This window comes from Euwallacea fornicatus, chromosome 7 (assembly GCF_040115645.1).
Source record: "Euwallacea fornicatus isolate EFF26 chromosome 7, ASM4011564v1, whole genome shotgun sequence".
NCBI lineage: Eukaryota > Metazoa > Arthropoda > Insecta > Coleoptera > Curculionidae > Euwallacea > Euwallacea fornicatus.
The window spans coordinates 3,547,419-3,570,291 of NC_089547.1; the positions used below are offsets into that span (position 1 = coordinate 3,547,419).

A 22,873-nucleotide genomic window follows, 5' to 3' on the forward strand; every position below is an offset into this window, starting at 1 on the left:
GTTTTGTCCTCTATGAATCCATCTGCACGTAAAAGAAATAAATGTCCTTTCCCGGCTTAGAACAAATTCTCCAGACTTTTACCGATGGATATAAAAGAGGTGGAATAGCGAATCCTGGATATCCTCAAGGATTCTGAAGGTATAAGCCCACTAAACCCATAGAGTGGCGGCAATGGTTCGGAGATTTAAAACTTTCTTAGGTGACTGGGAACTTAGCTAAAGTTCCATGAGATTAGTTCTACTAAATTTTTATTTCCAGCTAATTTGGACGTTCTGAAAGGAACTTATAATCGATTTGAAGAGATAAATTTATGGCTAAGTGATCATTTTCCACTGCAAGTTCAATTTAACTTTTAACAATTTGCCCCCAGCTCGGTCTAATTTATCGGCCCAATATACAAAACATCCAAGTTCTTGTCGTCTAACAGATGGCGTCAAAGAAGACGATGTATCCCTTTTAATATAACTAGCGGGAAACTTTTAAAATATTTTCCAATATTTTTAAAGCCAGCTGGCGCCTTGATGCGTTTTTTCCTTTAGCAATAAATTTGTCAAGTACGTGCCTGAAAATCCTTATAGAAAGGGAAATCCTGCCGCCGACCAAAGCACGACTCGGGGATAAAACTCAGCGACGTACTGAGAACTTTCCACAAAAGCTTTTTTAATTATTAACGACGCGTCACTAAACCTTGACAAACGCTGCATTAGCAACTTTCGAAAACAAAACTTTTAATAAAGCTCCAATTTAATTTTTTCGTCTTTCAAGCTGGCCGAAATGGTCTAACAAGCAGTTATTATTTAAAACTCTGAAATACGTACGGCCCTGGTTTTCTAAGGGATGTTGTTAAAGACGTGCGAGGAAAGACGCAGATGTGACCAGACTCGAAGGGTGGAAGTCTTAACGGCCTCCATTTTATTACTTTCCCGATCGAGTAATTTGGTTAATGATTGACAACCCAGATCTCCCCTGAAAGGGCCTGCGAAGAATGGGAGTAATTTGTTTCGAATTTATTTTTTAATTTTAAACAGGAAGTGGCAGAGTACCGAATGTTAGTGGGAGTTCATCACTGGTGTGCATTAGGCTCAAGAGCAAATTCGAAAATATTTTTTCGCCTCATGTTCATTGAAATGAACCAAAACCCCGTTTGGGACTTAACCGAACTTGACTGTGCGGATTTTGTTACCTGACTGGAGTTTCCCGATGTTTATCACAAAATCGCCTCGGACTACTTAAAAACAACCAGTTAGATCTTTATGAGGAACCAAGGTTCATGGAATCGTCTTAGAATCTGTTGCTAAGGGCCTGATTACTTTACTATCACAAAACTAATTTTAGGGTACATGCGAGGGCAAGTTTTTTCAAGTTCCGGCGAACTAGCTGAAACAAATGAGGTCAGCAAAACATGTTTTGCATGTATTATACATAAAAGTTACTTATGTATCGAAACTACTTTTCGGCCCAGTCACCAAAGACATTAAGACACTTATCGTAACGGAGGGAAGGTTTTTTCTATAACCTTTTCATACCAAATTGCGAAATTTTATACCCGCTGCTTCAGTTCCTCGGTTGTGTCGAACTTTGATCCTCGCGACCAAGTGAAAACCACTTAGTGCCAAGTCTGGACTGTGCGGTGCATGGTCGAACACTACCCATCCGAAATTTTTAAGTTGCTTTTTAGTCTTCGCTGCTGCATTCAGATCCAACCTGTAATATCAAATAAACTGCGTGACATAGAAAAGTAAACACCTCGTAAAAATTATTTTATTTAAATAATTTCTGGTATGCATGTTTGTATACACAAAGAAACGATTACATTTTCAGCTATATTTATTAAAGTGTTTGCGAGTTATCAGGAATTTTAGCTTTTTTCTACTATAAAAATTGTAATAAAATATCAACAATATTGACTGCAAAACATCATTTATTGGTGTATAGTGTGCTTAGACCGTATTGTTAGATTAATTGAACGTATAAGAATGCAGTGAAATTTGCATCAATTGAGCGAGTTTGAGAGAGGTCGAATACTGGTTCTACCAGAGGTTGGTCGATCGTTTAAGAAAATCGCCACTAGATTGAACCGTAGGGTAAACACTATAGAGACACGTTGTCAGGCATAGCTCCAAAAAAAAAACAAAGAGGCAGAAGGAGAGGTGCTGGACCATCCCGAAGAACTACAGAACGCCAAGATGGCCGCCTTCGAATTACAGCCTTAAGAGAGAGGTTCGTAACGTCGAAGACTCTGGCGGATCATTGGTTTGCTGAGAATGGAAGGCCCAATGGGATTCGAACCATTTATCACCGGATAAAAAGTTTTCGACTACTTTCATACCGTCCCGATTTCGTGTTACCCCCTCACCTTAAATTATCGTCAAAATCGACAGCAGCGGTGCACAGAACGGATACATTGGAATCTGGAATATCGTGTTTAGTGACGAATCCAGATTCTGTTTGGGTATGCATGACAATCAGGCAAGAACAAGAAGAAAACGAGGTGAAAGCGGGGATCCTCAGTTTGCAATACAGAAGTATGTCGATCAGACTGTTGGGGTGCTATTGCATATGATAGGAGGTCGCTTTTACATATCATCAGAGGCAGTACAACAGCCCAACGGTACGTCCAAAAAGTTCTGGAACCTCATCTCGTGCCTTATTTCGAAACTCTTGCTAATCCAGTTTTCCAGCAAGACAATGCACGACCACATGTGGCTAGAGTGACTATGGACTTCTTTCAGCAAAATGCAATCAATTTGCTACCTTGGCAACCTCGATCTCCAGACCTCACACCGATTGAACATGTATGAGACATTGTAAGTAGAAGGATGCATAATTTACCCCATCCTCCAGAAACCCTAACGGCGCTATGTCATGCCGTCCAGTTAGCCTGGAATGAGATCCCCGAAGAGGACATCAATCACCTCATTAGATCCGTGCCTGGACGTGTACAGGAATGTATAAGACATCGCGGAGGGCCGACAAATTATTAGTTTTGTTTGTTTTTTTAACAATGGAATTTGCTCAGTTTTCCAATGAAGTTTTGTTTTTGCATAAGGAACATGCGTACCGACAATTATTGAAATGAAACCATTTGTACGGGGTGTTTTCTTTTCTACGTCACGCGGTGTCGTTCGCTCATCTCTTATCTCAAAGAGATGGAGAGATGAATAAACGGGTCTATACCAAAAACCGCATGGAAACGTGAGTACCCGCAATAAAGTAAAGGGAACTTGACAAAAGTAGCCCTCAAATTGAGCAACAAGTCGCGTACCAAGTACTCAAGGTACTCGGCCGAAGATGAGCGCATCATTATGCAAATACCCCACCGATTCGGAGAAACACCCCTTTTGTGTGCAAAATCACTTCCACCATTTATCACACCCGCCAGTGACAGAACATTAATAACCTTAAGTAGTCGCTAATTTTTAGAACAAAAGTCGAAAGTTTACCATCCTCGAACCCATTTTACTTTCTAATAGTCTCTATTCATAACAGATAAACCTACTTGTAACACCTCGTGTTTAAACCGAGATTTCCATATACAATCGTCATTAAAAACCGTTTTCTTGGTGAGGGCCCCAACATTGCGCATAACATTTCCTCGTTTAAAATTGTAGACAATGTCTATTTTACATTTTGGACTTGTTTTAACACCTTTGGGCAATGTAAGGAAATTTAAATTTATTATGTCATTTGCCGGAATTCAATGTTTCTAATGTCTGCCTCGGTTCTTTTCAGGTATGATGTCGCACTGAAGCAGAGGGAAGAAAATATATGAGTGTCGATCTTGTATGTAAGTAGACTTGAACGTGTTACTTAGAGTTTCTGAGACTCGTTTTTTACTGCACAAACAGTTAATAATATTCTCTATAACATCGAACATAAAGCAGATGGGAAGGTTCCTTTTTCAGAGACCGAATGATTTTTATTTAGGATATTATCTTTCCTATGCGAGGGATAAACAGTATTTTTCCTTTGTTCCGATATATTTATGATGGAGTATGGTCTGCCCTGAATATGAACGGAGGATTTAGGTATCAAATCTTTTAATATGGCACGACTTTTATGCAGTTGGATGGAACGAGATTTGTTTTCGACCGTGTATGAGTTAAGTCATGTTCCTTTTTCCACTTCCTGGCTCTTCCATTTCTCATTGGGAACTCGGAGCGGTTCCCGCTGCTTCGCGAATTTTTGAAATCCCGGAGCCCGAAGGCCTGAGATAGCTGTAGGGACTTATCTTTGCCTGAACCTGACGGTATTTCGACAGTTTTTTGGTACTGACTCAGCGACACTTGACTTGCCATAGCTGAAACGGACCGCTGTGCCTTAGTTTACAAAAGAAACTTGAAGGCTGCTACCAATTTTCTATACACTATGTATGTTTATATTTTCGTTTAAAGGTGCGCGTTCTACGCAAAAGTTCCTGGTTGAATTACAAATGATCGTCTCCCAAGTCCAGGCTGGGGAGCCAGCCCAACGACGTACGAATTAAATTCGCTGGAAGACCGCTTTTCTCACAGAACTGGAAAAATTTAGAATCTGCTTGATCCTCACATAAAATTTACTAAATCTGACATGAAAACACATTCACACTTATAATTTACTGCTTTTCGCGAGTTTTTCTGAATTTCATGTTTATTTTCCCCGACATGAAGCCGAAAATTTCCCTCAAAACAATATCATAACATATCCAGCAGTCCGACAACTTATTTACAATGATTTCCAGATTTTTGGTTTATTTGAAATTCTCCAAACAAATCCGCTACGTCCGTATGCGAAATAACTCCTATTCGAATTATAACTATTTTTCCGCCTCTGAATAAAGGGCGATATTCACTTACCCTTGACATACCAAACAGTGGTCTGATTACAGAGGTCTGTTTCACGTGTCCGCTAAAGTGGTACGTGACGCAATGTTAAATTGAGACTGAAATCTTAAACAGGCCTCAACAGAATTGCGGTGCGAAGGTTGGCTTGGAGGGACTTGGGAGATCGACGATGGGAGGTGGTGCGAAGGACCGAAATATTTGTGAAAAAAAAACACTGCGTTGATATCTATATCGTCAAAATTCTTGCCAAGTGTCCCACGCGAAATACACGACTGTCCTACGAGGATACTTCCAGAAGTACTCGACCGGATATACAGGGTGTTTCCTAACTACGTGTAAAAAATTTAAAGGCGCAATCCTCGACCGATTTTGAGTCAAAAATGTCTAATAAACATATGTCCGCAAATGCCTTGTTTCCAAGATACAGGGTGTTGACTGAAAACGTTGAAAAAGGTTTTAAAGGTTTATAAAGGTTTGGTGGTATTTACTAACTTGTTTATTGTTAGTTTTTTTGCTACTTCCACTACTTTAAACAAGATAGTCAGTGTTATTTTGGTGTTTTACTCTCTAAAGTGAAAGAATTTAGTTCTGTGTCTCAAAAATCAGATTATACCTCAGTTTTGAAAATTTTTCAAATGCCTAATCACACTAATCAAGAAATGGCCAATATGGTTTTTGTTTACGGCCTTGCTGAAGGTATATATAGGTGTATTTTTGACTCAAAATCAGGCGAGGATTACGCCTTTAAATTTTTTACACGTAGTTAGGAAACACCCTGTATAGATGCCGATTTTTGCCAAACGTTTGTCTATGTTACAAGGGCCTAACCTTCAGAACTTATACCTAAAGCTTGATGGTGGTAAGTTGATTCGTAGTTGTTTTGGGGGCGTTTTCAGTGGACGCTTTTAGAGATTTTGTGAACGTGGAAAAAATGGTTTTTATTGATTCTCCCTAGCGGAAAAACGCGAAACGGCGAATATTATACAAATTTAATGTAGCGTTTGAGCGCAGAAATGAGGAAAAAACAACCGGATTTGTCGAAAACGAGAGTTTTGTTTCGTCGAGATAACGCACCAATCCACACTTCCGTCATGGCGACCTCCAAAATGAATCAACTTGGTTTCGAACTTTTCACTCGTCCGCCAAATCCGCCAGATTTAGCCTCCGCAGATCATTTTCTATTTGCAAACTTGAACAAATTGCTCGGTGGAAAGAAAATAAATGTAGAGGTGGAGTCCAAGCTCGATGCCTATTTTGAAACATTCGAAGCGTTTTACTATAAACAGGGCGTAGAAACCATAGAAAATCGCCGGGAAAAACGTGTGTGCATCTCAAAAGAGACTATGTTGAGAAATAATGTAGTATTTTTCACTTTATTTTTTTTCGTTAAGTGTTAAATCGAGTACTTCTGGGACCATCCTCATACGCTAAATCTGAAAGCTCAGAGGAATCTCAACGAAACTCAACTCGCTATGAGTTCTGAGAAGATCTAGAAGAAGGCCGATGCGGGACTTTAATAGCAGTTCGCAAGTGCTTATTGACACTAAGATAAGCGCCCAAATGACTTCAATCGAGTCATCGAACACATTACATCGAGTTTAGCACATTTAGTTTTCAATATTCCCTTAGAATTTCTCGACTCTCTGCCGACATTTTAATTAATTACAACGCTGAAAGGGTCCCTGTAAAATTAATTATGTCAAATCTGGGTTAATTAGATGCACCCTAATGTATTTGCCAGCCGTAATGGATTTACTTATAGATCGATAAAAATTTTATTTTATTTCTTTAACTTTAGAAAATTTTTTCTTCTCACGTACACAATCACATCCCATTCCTGAGATCCTCGGGATTTTATCCTATGACTGTATACACCTTGAGGCTTAACTGTAATCCGTAAGGGTCGATTTCCAAGGGACAATTATGCCTGCAGCTTCAATTTTCCAACGTAAAAGGTCTCCTTTTTGTCGGGAGCAGGTGGAACTGAAACTTTCCTTCGCAAAATCGAGATTAGATTGCATCGGTCATTCAATCACGCGAGTATTAAGGGGCCAGTCAGATGCAAACTTTCTATTAAAAAATTTCCAAGAGAATTTGCGGAATTTGAAAAGGATTTATAACGCAAATAGTATTAGTTTCATTGCACAATCCTGTGGAGCTGGAGGATTACCCAGTCAAGTCTCGGTTTCATATTCTCTCCTTAAACTTATAAACATTTCCAGCTTATGAAAGTTGTTCTCGGAAGCTCGCAAAAACACACGAGGGCCTGGAACAACAACGGCGCCATTTTAAGATGCTCGAAGCGCACTTTCGGAAACTTCTCCAAGAAATACGTGGTGCAAATAAGAAGAAAGTTTGTTTAGACAAGTCTTCGTGCGAGTTTGTCGACAGGTTTTAATATCCTCTTCGTTGGAAGCTGAATATATAGGCGCAAATTACGTCATTAAGAGATATATTTTTGTATAAATACGCGGTTGAAGTTGGAGAGACCGGTCTGATGAGGAATTCTAGCTGCGACTTCAAGAAAAATGAATCCCTAATGAGGTGCTCATTTTAACAAGAAAGTGTTTGCGTTGCTTTAGAGGTCCGGTTTTAACATACTTTTTACAGCAAATTTTAAACTGCGACACATACGCTACGTGCTTTTTTTACTCTACTGGGACTACAATATGACTGTTTATATGCACAGCACATGAATCAGGTTGTGTGCAAAAACGTACCATAAAGCGTCCTTTATAATCAAACTGGACATAAAATACTCAATAATCACGATTTATTAGCAGGTTAAAGGGATGAAAGGTAAAGCAGCAAAGGTACAGTTTTACACCGCAGAAAATCATGGCAGCTTTAGTAATCGGGGGAAGTCCCGCATTCGCGTGGTTCCCCCCTTGACTTGACGCAGCATTCTTCGTTGTATTTCGTTTCGGAAGAGTTCGTAAGCACCCTTGAAGTTTGTACTCCTCTTTAGGGGTAACGTTTTTTTGGCCATCACAGATGATTTCGCCAATATGCTGTTTCGTGCCAGGTTCATCGGCACGTTTCTTGTATCCAAAATTGTTGTACGTATGGGGGACCCTGGATTAGGCGAAGTATTTATGCCTCGTACTCCAGAGAAAGGCGTAACCCTTCCGTATCTTGTGCGGGTGGTCCCAAAGTCGGAGTTATCGTTTAATCAGCGAATGCGATTTTACAAAAAAAGGTTTTTCCTTTTGGCTTTTTTTCGAAATATCAAGATCGACGGAGATACCGGGGTGTTAAAGCTTCATTTAAAGAATTAAGACTTATTAATAATTGCCAATCGACGTGAGATACTTAAACAAAATCTTGTAGATCGCAACAGCTACGCGGGAGGTATAATGTTTAATAAATAAAATTATTTTTGTTTTGACCAGTGGCGCGCGTACAAAAAAGATGTTTAATATTTTTGAAAAGAAAGTACGCCACTGATTTTTCTAAAAATGAAAAATGTTATTTAGTTCCTTGTTCAATCATAAGAAGAGCAGTTGTTTTATTGTTTTTTGGCACGACGCACCGTTTTCGAATTAAAAAAAATCAAAAACGTTTTAACGCGCGCCAGAAATTAAGTACTGTTTTAATTTAAAATATCAAAAACAAAAATTCAAATGAAATTTAACCATCGCCAACACCCACAAAATTTTGTTTAATTATCTCAAGTTGTTCGGCAACTATTGATAAATTTCAAGTTTTTAAGCAAAACCTTGACGCCCTGTATCTCCCTTGATATTGATATTTCGAAAGAGCGCCGAAGGAAAAAAATCTTGCTTTTTGAAGCCCTATTCGCCGGCGAAAGGATGACTCCAACTTTGGAATCGCCCTGTATTAGGCTCTGTTTCATCCGTTCGTGTTTGCAACGAGTTCCTGACGATTCCATTTCTCATTGGAAGCTGGGAGCGGTCGCAACTGATTCGAGAATTATTGGGTCCGAAGGATTTAACTCAGCTTGGACCTAAAGGCCTTTTGACTGTTTTTGGGTCCTGACACGGCCACGTTTGGATTGCGTTGCCGTAGCTTAGCTTAGCTGGTTTGAAGCTTGATTTTTCGTTTGATACGACAGAGCAACACCTAGTTTTGGTGCGCAGCGTATTCCTCGTTGAAAAGGTGCGCACTTTTTCCAAAAATCCCCCGCGTCGGTCATAAACCACTTTGTTTCGTAGTCCATTCTCGGAGAGCAAATACTCTGAAAATTGATATCCCAAGTCCTGGATCGCGGATGTACCTGGCCAGCTGATTTGCTGCCAAGGCAGGAAGTGAAGCTCGAGTGCGACTTAATCCCAATTCAAGTAGCTTGAAAATCGAGTCACACGCTAAATAAAAATTCACATTTGGATACACTATATCTGAAAGCAATATAACTTACACTGCTGCCGGCGTTAAAACTGGATTTTCCGATATTCGAAAAGTTCGGAAATCAATGTACAACCCTTGCGAATAAATGTAAAGTTGAAGAAAGTATGCCGTTCTAACGTGGAATTTACATGGAATGTTTTAATCAAACAGCACCTCAGGCTCCCATCGTACATTCCTGCAAACGAATTCGCATTTTTGATTTCCTGTTATTAAATCCTTTGATTTTTATCCAGGATATTGCATTGTTCGATTTAATTCAAAATAGCAAACAAACCGACGAATTTGTTGCCACTTTTCTTGTTTTATTTCAAACCAATTTTACGGCCGTAATGTCGGGGATCAAAAGGTATTATGACAGATTAATGCTGAAGAGCTGTTCTCAGAAGTAATAGAAAAACTTTCGACAAATGTGCCCCGTTTTATTACGAGCAGATGATTGAGAAATAAACGGCACTATCGCAGCACTAACTTTATGAGCCAATTCCGTTTTTATTAGTCTTCTTTAGGAAATATTTCTTTTTGTTTTATTGGTTGCATGTGTCAGTCCTCTCGACGGCATTTAAACTAAATAATTGCAACGCAAATCAATCGGATATTTATTGAAATCTTTCATATTGCCGCGCGGAGACACCCCCGTTTCGCACCCTTTTCCATAAATTCCAGAAAATATCAAAAACCACTCGCACTTCTCCCCAGCCTGGCATTGCATCTAATAAATCAAAGGTAAATATCCCTTAAATCCTGGCAAAAACTGCACCTGGTGTTTCCTTCTATATCCATTTTAAAGTATTCGATAAATTTCTGGAAAACGCGGAAACCCATAAGAATTCCATAAGGAGAATTTAATATAAGGCCTCTTAGTGACGATAAACATGAATTCCCGGGTATATTTTACTCTTTTAAGTCCTTTGAGGATATTTCGACGATAGTGGGTGTAATAAATCCTTGATAAATGCATTTCAAATCTTACTTTATTGAATATAATGGCTATTTATAGGTGACCGGTGAGGTCGTTGCAGGAATTGAAAAATAAATCTTCGAATATTCCACTTTAAATTCCTTTCCAAACTCTTCCCCGGCATTGCCCTTGGGCGAAGGGAGGCTGTTCCTTATTTCCCACTATTAAATAACCATAAACGTCTCAAAGACCTGGTAAAAGATTAAATTATATAAAGAAGACTTCTAACTCTCAAGCAGGAATTGATCCGGACAAGAAAGCAAGAAGGGGATGATGGCAGTCTGGAACGAGGGTGAAACACACAAGAAACTTGGTAAGCACTTAGTAAAATTACAGAATGCCTGGTAAAAAGAGGGGTCGCATGGCGGAAAATATTATGAGAACGGTCATAAAGTGACCCTAAATAAAATGACAAGCGAAAGGGAGCTTGATGCAGGTAGAAGGGTGGACACTTACGAACAGATAAGTTTGATATTGAGTGCTTTTTTGACACGCCGATCATCATAAATGGAAAGCGCGAGTTATTTTTCATTAACTCGGGCTAAAATAAAACGTGTTTAAATGGAGAGCCCCTAGAATGCAACTAATTGCATTAATTCCGGGGAATTATTATTTCCTGCTCTCCATTAATTTTGCCAACCATCATGACTTTCGGGCTTTAATGTGATTCTATTATGAAATGATTTCAATAAGAGCTCTCGAGGTCATCGGGTTCGGAGAAGACGTTAATAGCTCAGTAAAAATCTGTATGGAATAAACATGAAGATCACCTACTGAACTCTCGGTTGAGTTAAATTTAGAACTTGAAGTTCCGAATAGGGTTTCGATTGTGTACCTACGATAATTTTGAAATAACTGCACGTTACGCCTGCTTCTTTAGGCTAATAAGGGTTTTTAAGCCCTTTTGGGAAAGTTCTGAGTGTCCCCATTTTTCCAAAAAAAAAAAATCAAGTTTCCAGAAAAACGATAAAAATAAAGCAACTTTTAATCCGCAAGTGAATTTCTTCTCAAATCCGCTAAAACCTTGCTTGTTCAGTACCTCCTACAGTTTCTGAGATCCCAATACATGGATCTTCAGTTTGTTCAGCAATTCTCTCGCCGACGAACATCGAACGACTTGTTTGTATCTTTGCAATTTCTTCACTCTTCCGGTCTAGTTGCTGTGCTAGTTTGGACCGGATTTCCTGATTTTTGAGAACCCTTATGATTACGACTTCTGGATCATTACCCCCCCCCCCCAATAGGATACCCTGTGAAATATGTTTTATGCCGGATTATTCCGTGTCTTCTTGATAAAATTACACAAATTCGTCCACGTTGCGTTGTTCGCTGGCGAGACCTTATAAGAAAGCAACATTTCACAAATTTCCTTTACCTAGTTTTGTTCACGAACTGAAGAGAATAATCGCATTTCCTATTCTCCTGGAACAATAAAGTTCGCAAATGCAAATAGGATTTTCATACAAGATTCATCCAGACAGTGGCTAAATCAACATTCTTAACGACCAACATGAAAATGGACAAAACCCAGATTATCTTTCCTTGCTCGAAAAAGGCTTCCTTTCGGACGCCATGTTTTGCATAAAAGACGGAATCCCTCCATTTTGAGGCAGACCGCTTGTAAACTGTGTTCGCAGTCTTATAAATATTTCAGGCATTATACCACGGATTTGCTAAATGGGATTAAATTAAAAATAGGGGACAAACGAAAAGGGGCCCCCGCTTTAACCAAATTCGAAATTCTACGTGTCGCGATCGCCTTTTGAGGCCTGACCGTGGAATAGGCCATTGTCGGGCTAGTAAACTTTTCTTAAACCTCTTTAAACCCACTAAATTATCCCTATTTAACCCCACGTACAGATATCAAATAAGCATTTAATCAAATAGGATTCCCATTAACCGTGAAAGCGGGGCATCTTGAAATCTGAAGAGGCAAACATTAATTAAGGTGGTCAGCATGGATTCGTACTAACTTTGAACGTCCTCGGATCCGCTTTAATCATTTAAATCAAATAGAATTAAATATGGAGCCCTTAAATGAGAAACCTTTAAAGGGCCATGAATAATTGATAGAGTTTTGAGCGGGGACTCCATATATTACTTCTGTGGCTTGCAGAAGGGCTGAAAGATATTTGTTTTTGCCCTCCGAAATCGGATTTGCAAAAGTAAAATGGGGATTTGGGGCCGGGTGAAATTATTTTCCATCGCGGTTGATTCGAAACCAATTACTTTTCGTGCTAGATATTCCTAGATGAGGCGGCTCATCCTGTGCCAGAGGTATTGAGGGTGCGGACTTGTCAAAACGATAAACGCCAGTGAGCCCCTCGTTTCGAAAATTTCTCAATGGCAAATTTGGTCTGTGGCCGAGCGGGAGAGGCCGTCAAAGGAATTCTTGGCAACGCTGCCTGTCCGCTCGCATTTCCGTCAAAATTTTCGGCAATCGTTGTCAAACGCTGCGTTGCCATTTCCCTGAATTGAAAAATTCGAATAGGGGACACAGTTGATTTTCGATTCCCCAACCCCATTCAGCGTCGCAACCACCCTCATTGACCTGTTCGAGATGATTATCCTGAAACCTCCTTTGAGGGCAATTGATGAAGAACTCTCGTCCTTTGACGACTCAGAAAATGCTGCTTTTTCAGTGTTTCAGATGTCTCCTTTTCACGTCTCGTTACTGCCAGAAGTACGACTTACGAGGAGCTATAAAATACACACTTGCTTTAGTAATGTGGACAAATAAGTACTCTTATCGAGACGGTCGCTGAAGATATTGGAGTAAATTAAACGAAAATGTCTTCTTATCTGACACCGCCGCATTTTACCTAATTTTACGAGCACAGTTTAGATATATCCTCGACCCAAATCTATACAGGTTCGTTTGGAAACTACACCGCCTACCTACGACTGCTTATACATATCGCAGCTCTCAAGATACACTTATTTAAAATCCTGTATGTTCTTACTTTTACTTTGATATAGTTACGAGCAATCGTAAATTCTACAGGCATTCTTTGTGTGGTCTTTGTCACAGGGTAATTCGAATCTAAATGGATTTCGTGTTAGTCATAAATTTTTAAGTTGCCTTTGTTGCCTGGTAAAAGATGAGCCACCTCCCATCAGCCCATTCTTCTTCACCAACGTAAACACTATTTCAGAAATTCGGTGTCCCAGCGAAGACAAGATACACGCAACGGCATAAATAATCCCTTTTTTTTAACAGGAAGTTTAAACAGACAATTTAGTTTTCCCCTAAAAACAACGCTTTGATACCCCTGGGGTCAGCCTTATCTCTTTTAGACATGTCGCTTTAAAACTGGACATTTTTCTTTGGACAATGGATGGCGGACATTGTGATTAAACGACGGAACGCAGTTATAAATGTTTGGGGGTGAGATGAAGTCTAGTGGAAGAAATGAGGCCTGTTATGTTAACAGATAACATTATGTGCTTTTTGGGGTCATGTAAGTGGTTAATATCGGGATGGATCCATGCAGAGGGAAGATTCGAAGAATGTAATATTATATAACGAGTCAGAAATCTTCTCTACGCGAAAACCAAGGCCACGTCCATCCCCCTCGTGAAGATGTGAAATATTTGTGAAAATTCGATGATTTTTGCGAAGAGAGCTTTAAAATTGGTCCCCAAAAACAGAGTTCACTCCCGAGCTTTCCAGGTTCAAGACCGGGTTCCGGCTTTCACGAGGATGATTTTCAGACTCGAATTCTTGTGGTAAATCTCGGTTGCCATTCTGTTACTCAAATTTTGAGTGCAGAAACTGAACGAGGAAAACATTCCTCCCAAATTTGAGTTTTCTGAACTGACACTAAAAGTGAAGTTTGCCCGATTTTTGAAGGGACGTGATGAAATTACCATAAAACTTTTAGCAATATGAATTGACACTAAGAATGAACTTTTTGTTTTTTCGAAGGCGATTAATGCCATTTGAATTTAGGAAATTGCACCTCTGAGATACTTAGGCGATAATACTCTGCTAAATAATAAAAAAATGCTAATATATTCAGGTCAAAAACGCACCATTTTCGATATACAGGGTGACAGAGTTTAACGATCTTTCTTATATTTTTCTTTTTTCTCACGTGTGTCTTTGAATTAATTTTTTTAATTCCATACACCTAGTCTCTTTAAGAGCCTCTACAGTAAAATATCAAAATCGTCTGTTGCCATATTCAGGGTGTTATGTTTTTGGGTCATGTCCTACTTTAGGCTTTGTATATTTTTTTAACGCCTTATATGAATTCTGATGCCAAATGTAAATTCCTTCTTCGACTCTTTAGCTTTCTGGTTTCTTGCAATATTTTCGTGTCTTTCACCGTTTCGCAGAGTTTGCAAAAATATCTTTATCCAATTAAGGATGTAGAGGAAGTAAGAAAACAAATTATCATCCGGCTCAGTTACCTGAACCAATTCGTAGCATTTGATCAAATTTATTGAAACAAAAAGAAAATTATAAAAATTGTTGAAAATGTGCCACCCAATAAATCAAAAATGATGCGTTTTATCATGGGTATATTTCCAGAGCACTATCGCGCCGTGAAATATCTCCTGTAGTATCTCCTATAGGGTGATACACGCAAGAATGCGCTCCACAAGGATCCCGTAAACCATGAGAGAGAGAGAGAGAGAGAGAGAGAGAGAGAGATGACTGATAAAATTAAATCAAAATCGTGAAACTTCAGGTTATTTTTAACACGAGAATGAGACGTCCCTTCCTTTGATTTAGTAATTCTGCGATTTCTTGCGGTTTCCCAGATTTCTTTCTACGAGCGTTCGTACCCGGGACACCCTGTATTCGCTGACAGTGATAAATTACACCTATTTCCAGGCCACCGTAGTTTGTCTTAATGCCCAAATGCAACTTTTCGAATTATTACTTAGAACTTCGCAAAGTTTGAAATCCGATTGGGGACTATAAACTTTATAATCCTGCTCGTACAACACAAAGCTCTCGCCAGCAAAGGTAGGTAAAACAGCTCTTATTCCCAGCTAATAAATAATTGAAAATACCTCTTGAACAAGTCTTCAAAAATCCTTCAGTAATGGAATATTAAACCATTTTACTAAACCTCCCTAATTTTGCCATTCCATCAATCAATTTCCCTCGCTTAAAATCAACAAACCCCGATATTAAATACGAATTGCGTTTCCTATGTAAATACCCCTAAACATTCCATTATTAAACTTTCTTCCGCACCTGAAGCTCGAATAATCACATATTTCCTGATGGGTAATTAATAATATGGTAATCCATTCATACAATAGGGCACAATAGGGCTTATTACGTCTGTCTATGAGCTAACCTGTTTAGTTCGAGAATAATAGTGCAATAACGTTAGGTTTATGCCACTAGATGACTATGGCATTGCTGTAATAGATTTATATTCAAGTTGTACACCGTTAATCACATCAATTAGGACGTAATTAGGATACAATAGCGTTCTGTGTCTCCAAGAATTGAATTATTAGATTGCGGTTTCAGGCTTTTGAATTGGAAGAGGGATAGATGTTGAAGTTGAGTTGGCTCAGATGCACGAAGCCCCGTGCCGTTCGCGAAAAGAACTGCTTCTGAATTCATTATTTTTGAATAAAATACGGTATTACTTAATTCCAATAGGAAAATCCCAAAATTATCCACTTGAACTAGGAACGTAAAAGATTACAGGGTGTCCCATTTAAAAATTTAAATTTAACCGGGTCTTAAATTTATCCGGGAGAATTCGGAAAATTGTCGTCTAACAGCGGCCTAAATTCCAAATGTGTCATATAAAATGACGTTAATGTCACAGAGTGTAGTGAGACGTGATGGTATTTTGAATTTACATCTCGAAAACCGCAGAAACTGCACAAATAGCTCGTCAAATGCTCATCGATTCTTCAAAGAGTACCCATCAACACCTCCTAACGCCTTTAGGTCGTGCGGCCAAGTACCTTTTGAAAATTTGCTTTAGCGGTAGCTACTCCTCCCAGGCTTGAATTTGGAATGGAAACAAATTCTACGTCAAATCAGTTCTTTTTTGTCTCGATATAATTCCAGTTAGGTACTTTCCATTGTCTCTACACGGTTTATTGGGATTCCATTGGGAGAACTCCAGATAACTCTAATTTGGAGCTTCATCCCATATTAGAGAATATCGCTCTGGAAATTAAATTTATACTAATTAAATAAAATTAAATGCTTGCCATTGTCTTCAGAGGCGACAGAGAAAGGCTTTTATTGTTCAATTCATGGTCCATTGGGGAAAGGAAAGTCCCGAGGAAATCCTAATATGAACCAACTTGTATTTGCACTTGCAAACCTGCGCTACCTTATATGTCAGCCAGTTCTTTCTCCCTAGCCATTTTTCAGCTAATTAGGGTTTATTTAAGTAAAGTGATTAAATGAAATTGATACGACTCGAAGGCAGTACCCGTGCTTTTTCTCGTTTATTACACGAAGAACGGTGGCAAGGAACATTTGAGGTTGCGAACGCACTTAGATGTATAATCCATGAACGGAGTTAAATAGGTCGAGAGATAATGAGTAAATTGGGACAGTCTAGAATTAATTTAGACACAAAAAATACGTGCGGCACTGGTTGAGTCGTGAGAATGTGTCAACAAAGTTTTTTTTTCGTTTTTCTTTTTTTTTCTTTTTTTTTTCTTTTTTTCTCTTGAACCTGAAGAAGAATTCTCTTTGCGATTTCAAAATATTTTCCTTTCTTCTCTCTTTCTCTCTCTAAAAGTTGGTCCGAACCTTTATTACCTCGTTGCTACCTCTCGAACCTGGAAATTTCTCACATTGGAAACCTAATTTCGCAACCACTTTTACAACCCCATAAATCCCGCTAATTTCAAGTTACACTTTGCCATTTTAACCCAATTATTATCCCTTTCAGCGATTTATTATATCGCAAACCGTCACTAAATCTAAACCCTTATCGCGCCCTGGAATCCCTCACGTTTGCACTATTAAGCTTGATAGTGCCCCCGCATGCTATCGGCGCAAAATAGTTAAGTATTCACAGAAATTACCCCTTAAAACTAATTTACAAGTTTTATTTGCATACAAACGCAAATCTCAACTTTAGTTTTTCGATCGTAATTTTTTATCATTGATATGAATGCCCGCATCCGTGCAAAAGCAATTAGCGAAATTAAACCTTTGTTACAAAATCGCGTCTTTATTGTATCAAGTACAGGAATACACGTATATTTTAAACTTGCTCCCCGGATTGTGTAACTTCGTCGGGAGGGTAGTTAAGGATTTAGCACGAAACGTACGCCCTGGAGAGCCCTTGCAGAATAGCAACCCTGGAAGAATATTAGCTTTTTACTTTTTCGTTTATGGTGCTGGTGGAAAGGCGAATTATGGGGAATTACCGCCAAGAAATGTAGGGTGACAGCACAATTAAACCCCGACGACAGTGGAAAAATATGAAGAGCTTAATAACTCCACTTTCCTAAAACGAGTCCACTTGTTACAGTTATTTTCTTCGCTGTAAGCAGGTGTAGCTGACACCAACTATAGCACCAGGGGCTGCAATTTTCGCCGTAGACCGAAGGCCCATAAACATGCCGCGCCTCGTAGGCGTCAGATCCCCATAAAACACCTTCGATTGCGCGTAAAAATCCAGATCAATTGATATTTATAGTGCAGTCAATATAAATATTAATCAGAATTGCCTGAGATTCATTATCGAACTGTTTAAATTGTTTTTAAGTGAGCGTCATGCGTGCCGAAAAAAGCTCCCAAGTTTACGAGCTTACGTGGGCCAAGCTTAATTGAATCCCGGTATTTATTTCTGCAACTCGAAACCTCGACATCTGCTTTGCCAGAAACTTGACCTTGTTAGTGCTAATTATTCACACTAAGTAATAATTTATGGTTTTAGTGACACATGTGTTATGTCTTCAAGTGAAATTGAATGTTGCACGTAGGGGCTGAAGAGAAGAACAGTGCGAAAAAACGCAGATAAAATTGTAGTAAACGTCGCAAACCCAAAGAAATCGTTTCGCAACTTCAATTTTCCAATAATTAATCTTTCCGATTGCTTCCTGATTTGTCGTCCCTCTTCCCTATTTGTTTCGTTTATTATTTCTGTCTGGATCTGTGCGTCTCCTTTGCGTCTCCATTTAGGTCTGGTTTTCGGCGTCCGCGCACCCCTCATTTCGAGTCTTCACAGCCCAAAAGAGCTTTCCGGCCCCCTTGCAGGACGTGTGTCCACGAGAAATCCCCAAACAGCAATGTGCGCCAATGGACTAGCGCAGGCCAGCTGCCTTCAAATTCCTTAAAAAAAGAAAAAAATGCGTTTCTGCGGTTTTTTTTTTAGTTTCATACCTGACTGAGTTACGTGATATGTGAAATACTTCGAGGTGTGCATCTGCGAAAAGATTAAAAGGTTAAAAGGCAGGCGCGCCAATGAGTTTCCACACGGCGACGTCTCGTGACTTTCAGTAGATCGAGAATAATTCCTTTCACGATTCGTTAGCGTGGATGATCTAGTCGGGCTCATAAAATATTTCTGAAAACGTGTTACGGTTGTTTAGTCCCATTTTAGACTGCCTAATCAATCAAGGCGATAAATCGGACTCCGCGGCGCCACTGTCTTGTAACCAATCAGATGCAGATTGTTCTGTCCGTCCACAATCATTTGCCGATACTCATACTCGAACTCATTGGCGTGGATGGCGCAGTTGGTACGATCAATTTTAGAAAGTATTTACGGGTTTCCGATGGTAGGAGCGTGTTTTGCTCAGAGCCTCTTTCCAGCTTCGGTCGCATTCTTGAACACGTTTCACCCGCCGAGCATCGGTAGAATCAGCATAAATCCTGAACCGCTAACCCGTTATGCTGGAAAACAACACCTCCATGTCCATATGTACAATAAGCAATTTAGCAAATAAACCTTTGAGTGTTACCAGATGCAGATGCAGCTTCAACACTCATATAGGCAATTTCTTTTGAGGCGCGGAAATGCGAATGGGTAATAACATGAGAACACATTTTGCAAATATATGGCTCGCTGTGCCTCAATATTTTATAAAAATAATATTATTTTTCAACGATCTTGCTAAAATATTAAGCTATCTGTTTTGTTGATCTGACAGCAGTAATAGGTACGCGAACGCGTTCTTAGCTATGTTTTCGCATAGCGACGGAAGTAATTTTATAAATTATATGGGGACCCCAGATGGCTGCGTTAGTTTTATGGCTTTGTTAAAAGATATTAGGGCTCTAATTGAAGTCTACCTGGGAATAGAGACAACGCTACAATCAAGGATAGGGTTTACAAAAAGGTATCTTCAATGGTGTGGCGGGGCGTTTGAGTAATTACCTTTCACGATTATGTACGAGCCGGAGGGGAAAGTCAAATTTCTTTAGAAGAAGTGGGATTTTTATGATTAAGTTAAGCCGGAGATGAAGAAGTGTACCGGGCGATTCAGGCCGATGGCTCGCCTCTATCATTTTTTTTTTTTTTTGAGATTGGAAAGTTGAAATTTTGAGAGAACCTATACGAGAATAGAGCCGATTGAGTGGCAATAATGGCGTTTATCTCGCGCTTCCGGTTCAACCGGAAATTACCTCAACTTTCGATTTTTAAATGTAATGCCCTATGGATTTCTACTTTTTTGGAATCTAGAGGTCCTTTTTAGCCTAAAACGATGCCATTTAAAAAATATATATTTTTTTGTTGTTCTTTTACGTCGAGCTACGCCACTGAGGTATAAGTATTAGGCATGATTCTAGGTCAGAATTATGGGGGAAAATACTAATTTGTCATTTTATCGAGTGCTTTTTCTTTTATAAGCAATTTAAACACCGAAAAACAGTTTTTCCCATTTATCTTCCATTTTTCAAAATGGCAACTTGGTGGCTCATTGCGAGTTTCTAAAAGTCTATTTTTTCCTAAAATTTCTGACACCAAACACTTTTTACTTGTGGAAATTGTGTTCTTTTTCTTCTTCATTAGCATTTCTCGCTTTCGTTTTATGCACTACTGGAACGCTACTGTTTTAAAGTAGCAGCCGGTCGAATGGTCTCTACATGGTCACTCTTCAGTATTAAGCCGCGTAGTATCAAAAAAAGTAAAAATATATAGGGCATTACATTTAAAAATCGAAAATTAAAGTCATTTCCGGTTAAAGCAGAAGCGCTAGCTCAACGTCATTAATGTCAATCAATCGGCTCTTTTCTCAGGTAGCTTCCCTCGGAATTTCAACTTTCTAAGTTTAAAAATAAAAGTTATAGGAGCGAGCCACCTTCTTGAATCACCTGATGTACATGAGCCGTGTGTTCATGGAAAAGATGTCTGTAGACCTTTTCAGTAAATATATACAGGGCGCCCCAGAACAATTTCAAGCATCAACGAATACAGGAATTTTCTCAGAGTTTATGATGTACCTGCCTAAAGTGTTTGCCAATATGCTTACCGCAGGCAACTACGCCTCTCGAAGCAATTAGTGAAAAACTGATTTAATCTCAATTATCTAATTTAGCAAATTATTTCGACACCCTGTAGAATGGAAACAGGCACTTTCTGTGTAGAGCAATTGCAGCCGATTCTCTCTATTTTTTCAAATTTTAGCACCCACTGGACCATCATTTCGAGGACGGACACGCAGCTGCCGATGCGCTGTGGAACGGACCAAAATTTGCACAATTCGGAATCCACTGAAGAAGCTCTCGGATTCGACTTTGGGATTTTAAATTATTTGCGAAGAAACTCAAATTTGAATTCAGAAAAGAGCACATTAAAAATCGGGGATTTACAGCTGTTTTTTCTATAAATTGTTTCCGGATCTATTTTGAACCCTGCTGCATCTCTTCCGCTGAAACGCGAAGTCACTTTGGCACCAACAACCGACACAGGTCATCTAGCTCATAAACCGCCAGTATTAGTTCTACTTTTAATGAATCTGGGGAAATTAGACGTCATCGATCGGAACACCTTCGATTTATCTTTTCGCTCCTAATGCTCTTCAACCTGTACAAAATATTCATTTAATTCCTGCTTTAAAATGTCTAGAGGTTTTTCCCCTGGAAGTCAAGGTAAGCGTTTCTCATGAAAATTCTTTGAAAATCTCTCGTTGGGGATCACTATGATAGGCTTAGCTGGCACGTAAGCCGTTGTCAAGTTAACATCCGCAATCATATTAAGAGCCCATTGCTAGAAGGAGGAACTTAAGCCTTACATATGTGCCATTTGTTCTAGGTATTAGGAACGTCTGCGAAGCAGTAATTTTTTTTGATGAGATGCTCGAAGAGGTCATTACAACACCAAGTCCCTCTAATTTATATGACATTTGTGGCATTAAGGTGTATGCTTTTAGTGCCTGTTGACCAGTTAAGAGGTGCGCCTGGCATAAAGTGTGATATACAAGCCCCAAACAACACGTTAAATTCAGCTTAGTTCTGGCCTTCTACGGTTACCTACTCTTCGAATTTATATTTCTACACAATTTGCTTAGTTCCCACAATTTTCAGCCAAATGCGTTGTTGGCGTGAATATTCACTGGTGCAGCTGAGACAGAGGGCCCATAACCTCCAGGTCGCAGTATCGCTATAAAAAAAAAAGGGAAAGCTGTTTTGCCTATAAAAATCGCCCTTTAGATCGTATCATGCGAGCAACTCGCACCGTACGCACCGGGGAAAAACGTAAAACGTAACGTTGAACGCGGAGCATAAAACTCATCCAGAGGGCGCAAACGGCACGAGGGTCTAAAATTATACGTGTCTCGTACATACATACATACGTTGTATATTCTTGGGAAATTTTAAAAGAAAATCTGGTGTTAGTGCGATATCCCGAAAATGAGATAAGGAGAACGTGAGTGGGATTACCGATGAGTTTGCATGAGTGGAAGCGACAGTTGAAAAGGTGGATTTCGCTTACGTAAACGAGGTAATAATAGCATATTTGCCTCTTATAAGTCCCTCACATTGCCGAGCACTTAAAATAATGAACACATTATTGGCCTTTTAGCATTCTAACGCGGACAGATTCCTTCGAAATTTGTATTGTGCTAGTCTCGAGATCTGTCAGCCTCAAGGCAGTCTTCCTCTAATTTAGATTAATCTCTTTAATTATTTCCAGCCTGGATCTCTCAGGGTATTGTCGCGTAATAGTGATGGAAACAGCTGAGCGCTTTATAATTATATTTATATTCCATTTAGCTCTTTGTTTAAGTTCCTTTTCCGCATTGAGATGCCGTTTGGGTTAGTAAACCTTTGAGGGAAGGTAAAACCAAATTAGAAGTTTAATTGCATGAATTTTTCGTTGGGCAAATAACAATTAAAACCATGTTCGGACAAGAGAAATTATGTAAAGGTGCGGTTAAAATGCAGAAACTTTAATTATTAAACTGTGTCCGAGCTCGCTAAAAACGATAAATACACAGCAGTGTTCAGTTGATTTTTAGTTTGTACTTTAATAACAATTTGCTAGAACGTGAAATCGCAAATAAACATTCTGGCAAAATATCTCATAAGGAAAGTAAATAATGCAATAGAGAAATATTTGTTTTGTAGTGGTTTGAAAATGGATATTCCCGCTTTATTTTTTCATTCTGTCTGGATCTGAATAAACGTGGACTGCGTCCGATCTTGATCTTCCGCATTCGGAACGAATCGCAGCCGCATCCTCCATGGGTGGTTGCGTCCCCCCCATCGATGAATCGGTTCTTGGAGTGGCGATTCAGTTCTCCTTCAATTCTCTTGTTTCGTTT

At 39.2% G+C, this 22,873-nt stretch overlaps 1 protein-coding gene across 5 annotated transcripts in view; it reads left to right on the forward strand.

The window, feature by feature from the left end:
• The window catches only part of LOC136339857 (roundabout homolog 2-like), a 163,030-nt gene that overhangs the window by 94,333 nt on the left and 45,824 nt on the right, over nt 1–22,873 (forward strand). For 4 of the 5 annotated variants that reach the window (XM_066283411.1, XM_066283409.1, XM_066283408.1 and 1 more), the window contains exon 2: nt 3,734–3,788. The exons of the other annotated variant lie outside the window; for it this stretch is intronic. In XM_066283411.1, the coding sequence (XP_066139508.1) occupies nt 3,770–3,788 (19 nt within the window). In that variant the 5' untranslated portion in view covers nt 3,734–3,769. The remainder of the gene's footprint in view (nt 1–3,733; nt 3,789–22,873) is intronic. 5 annotated transcript variants of the gene reach the window in all.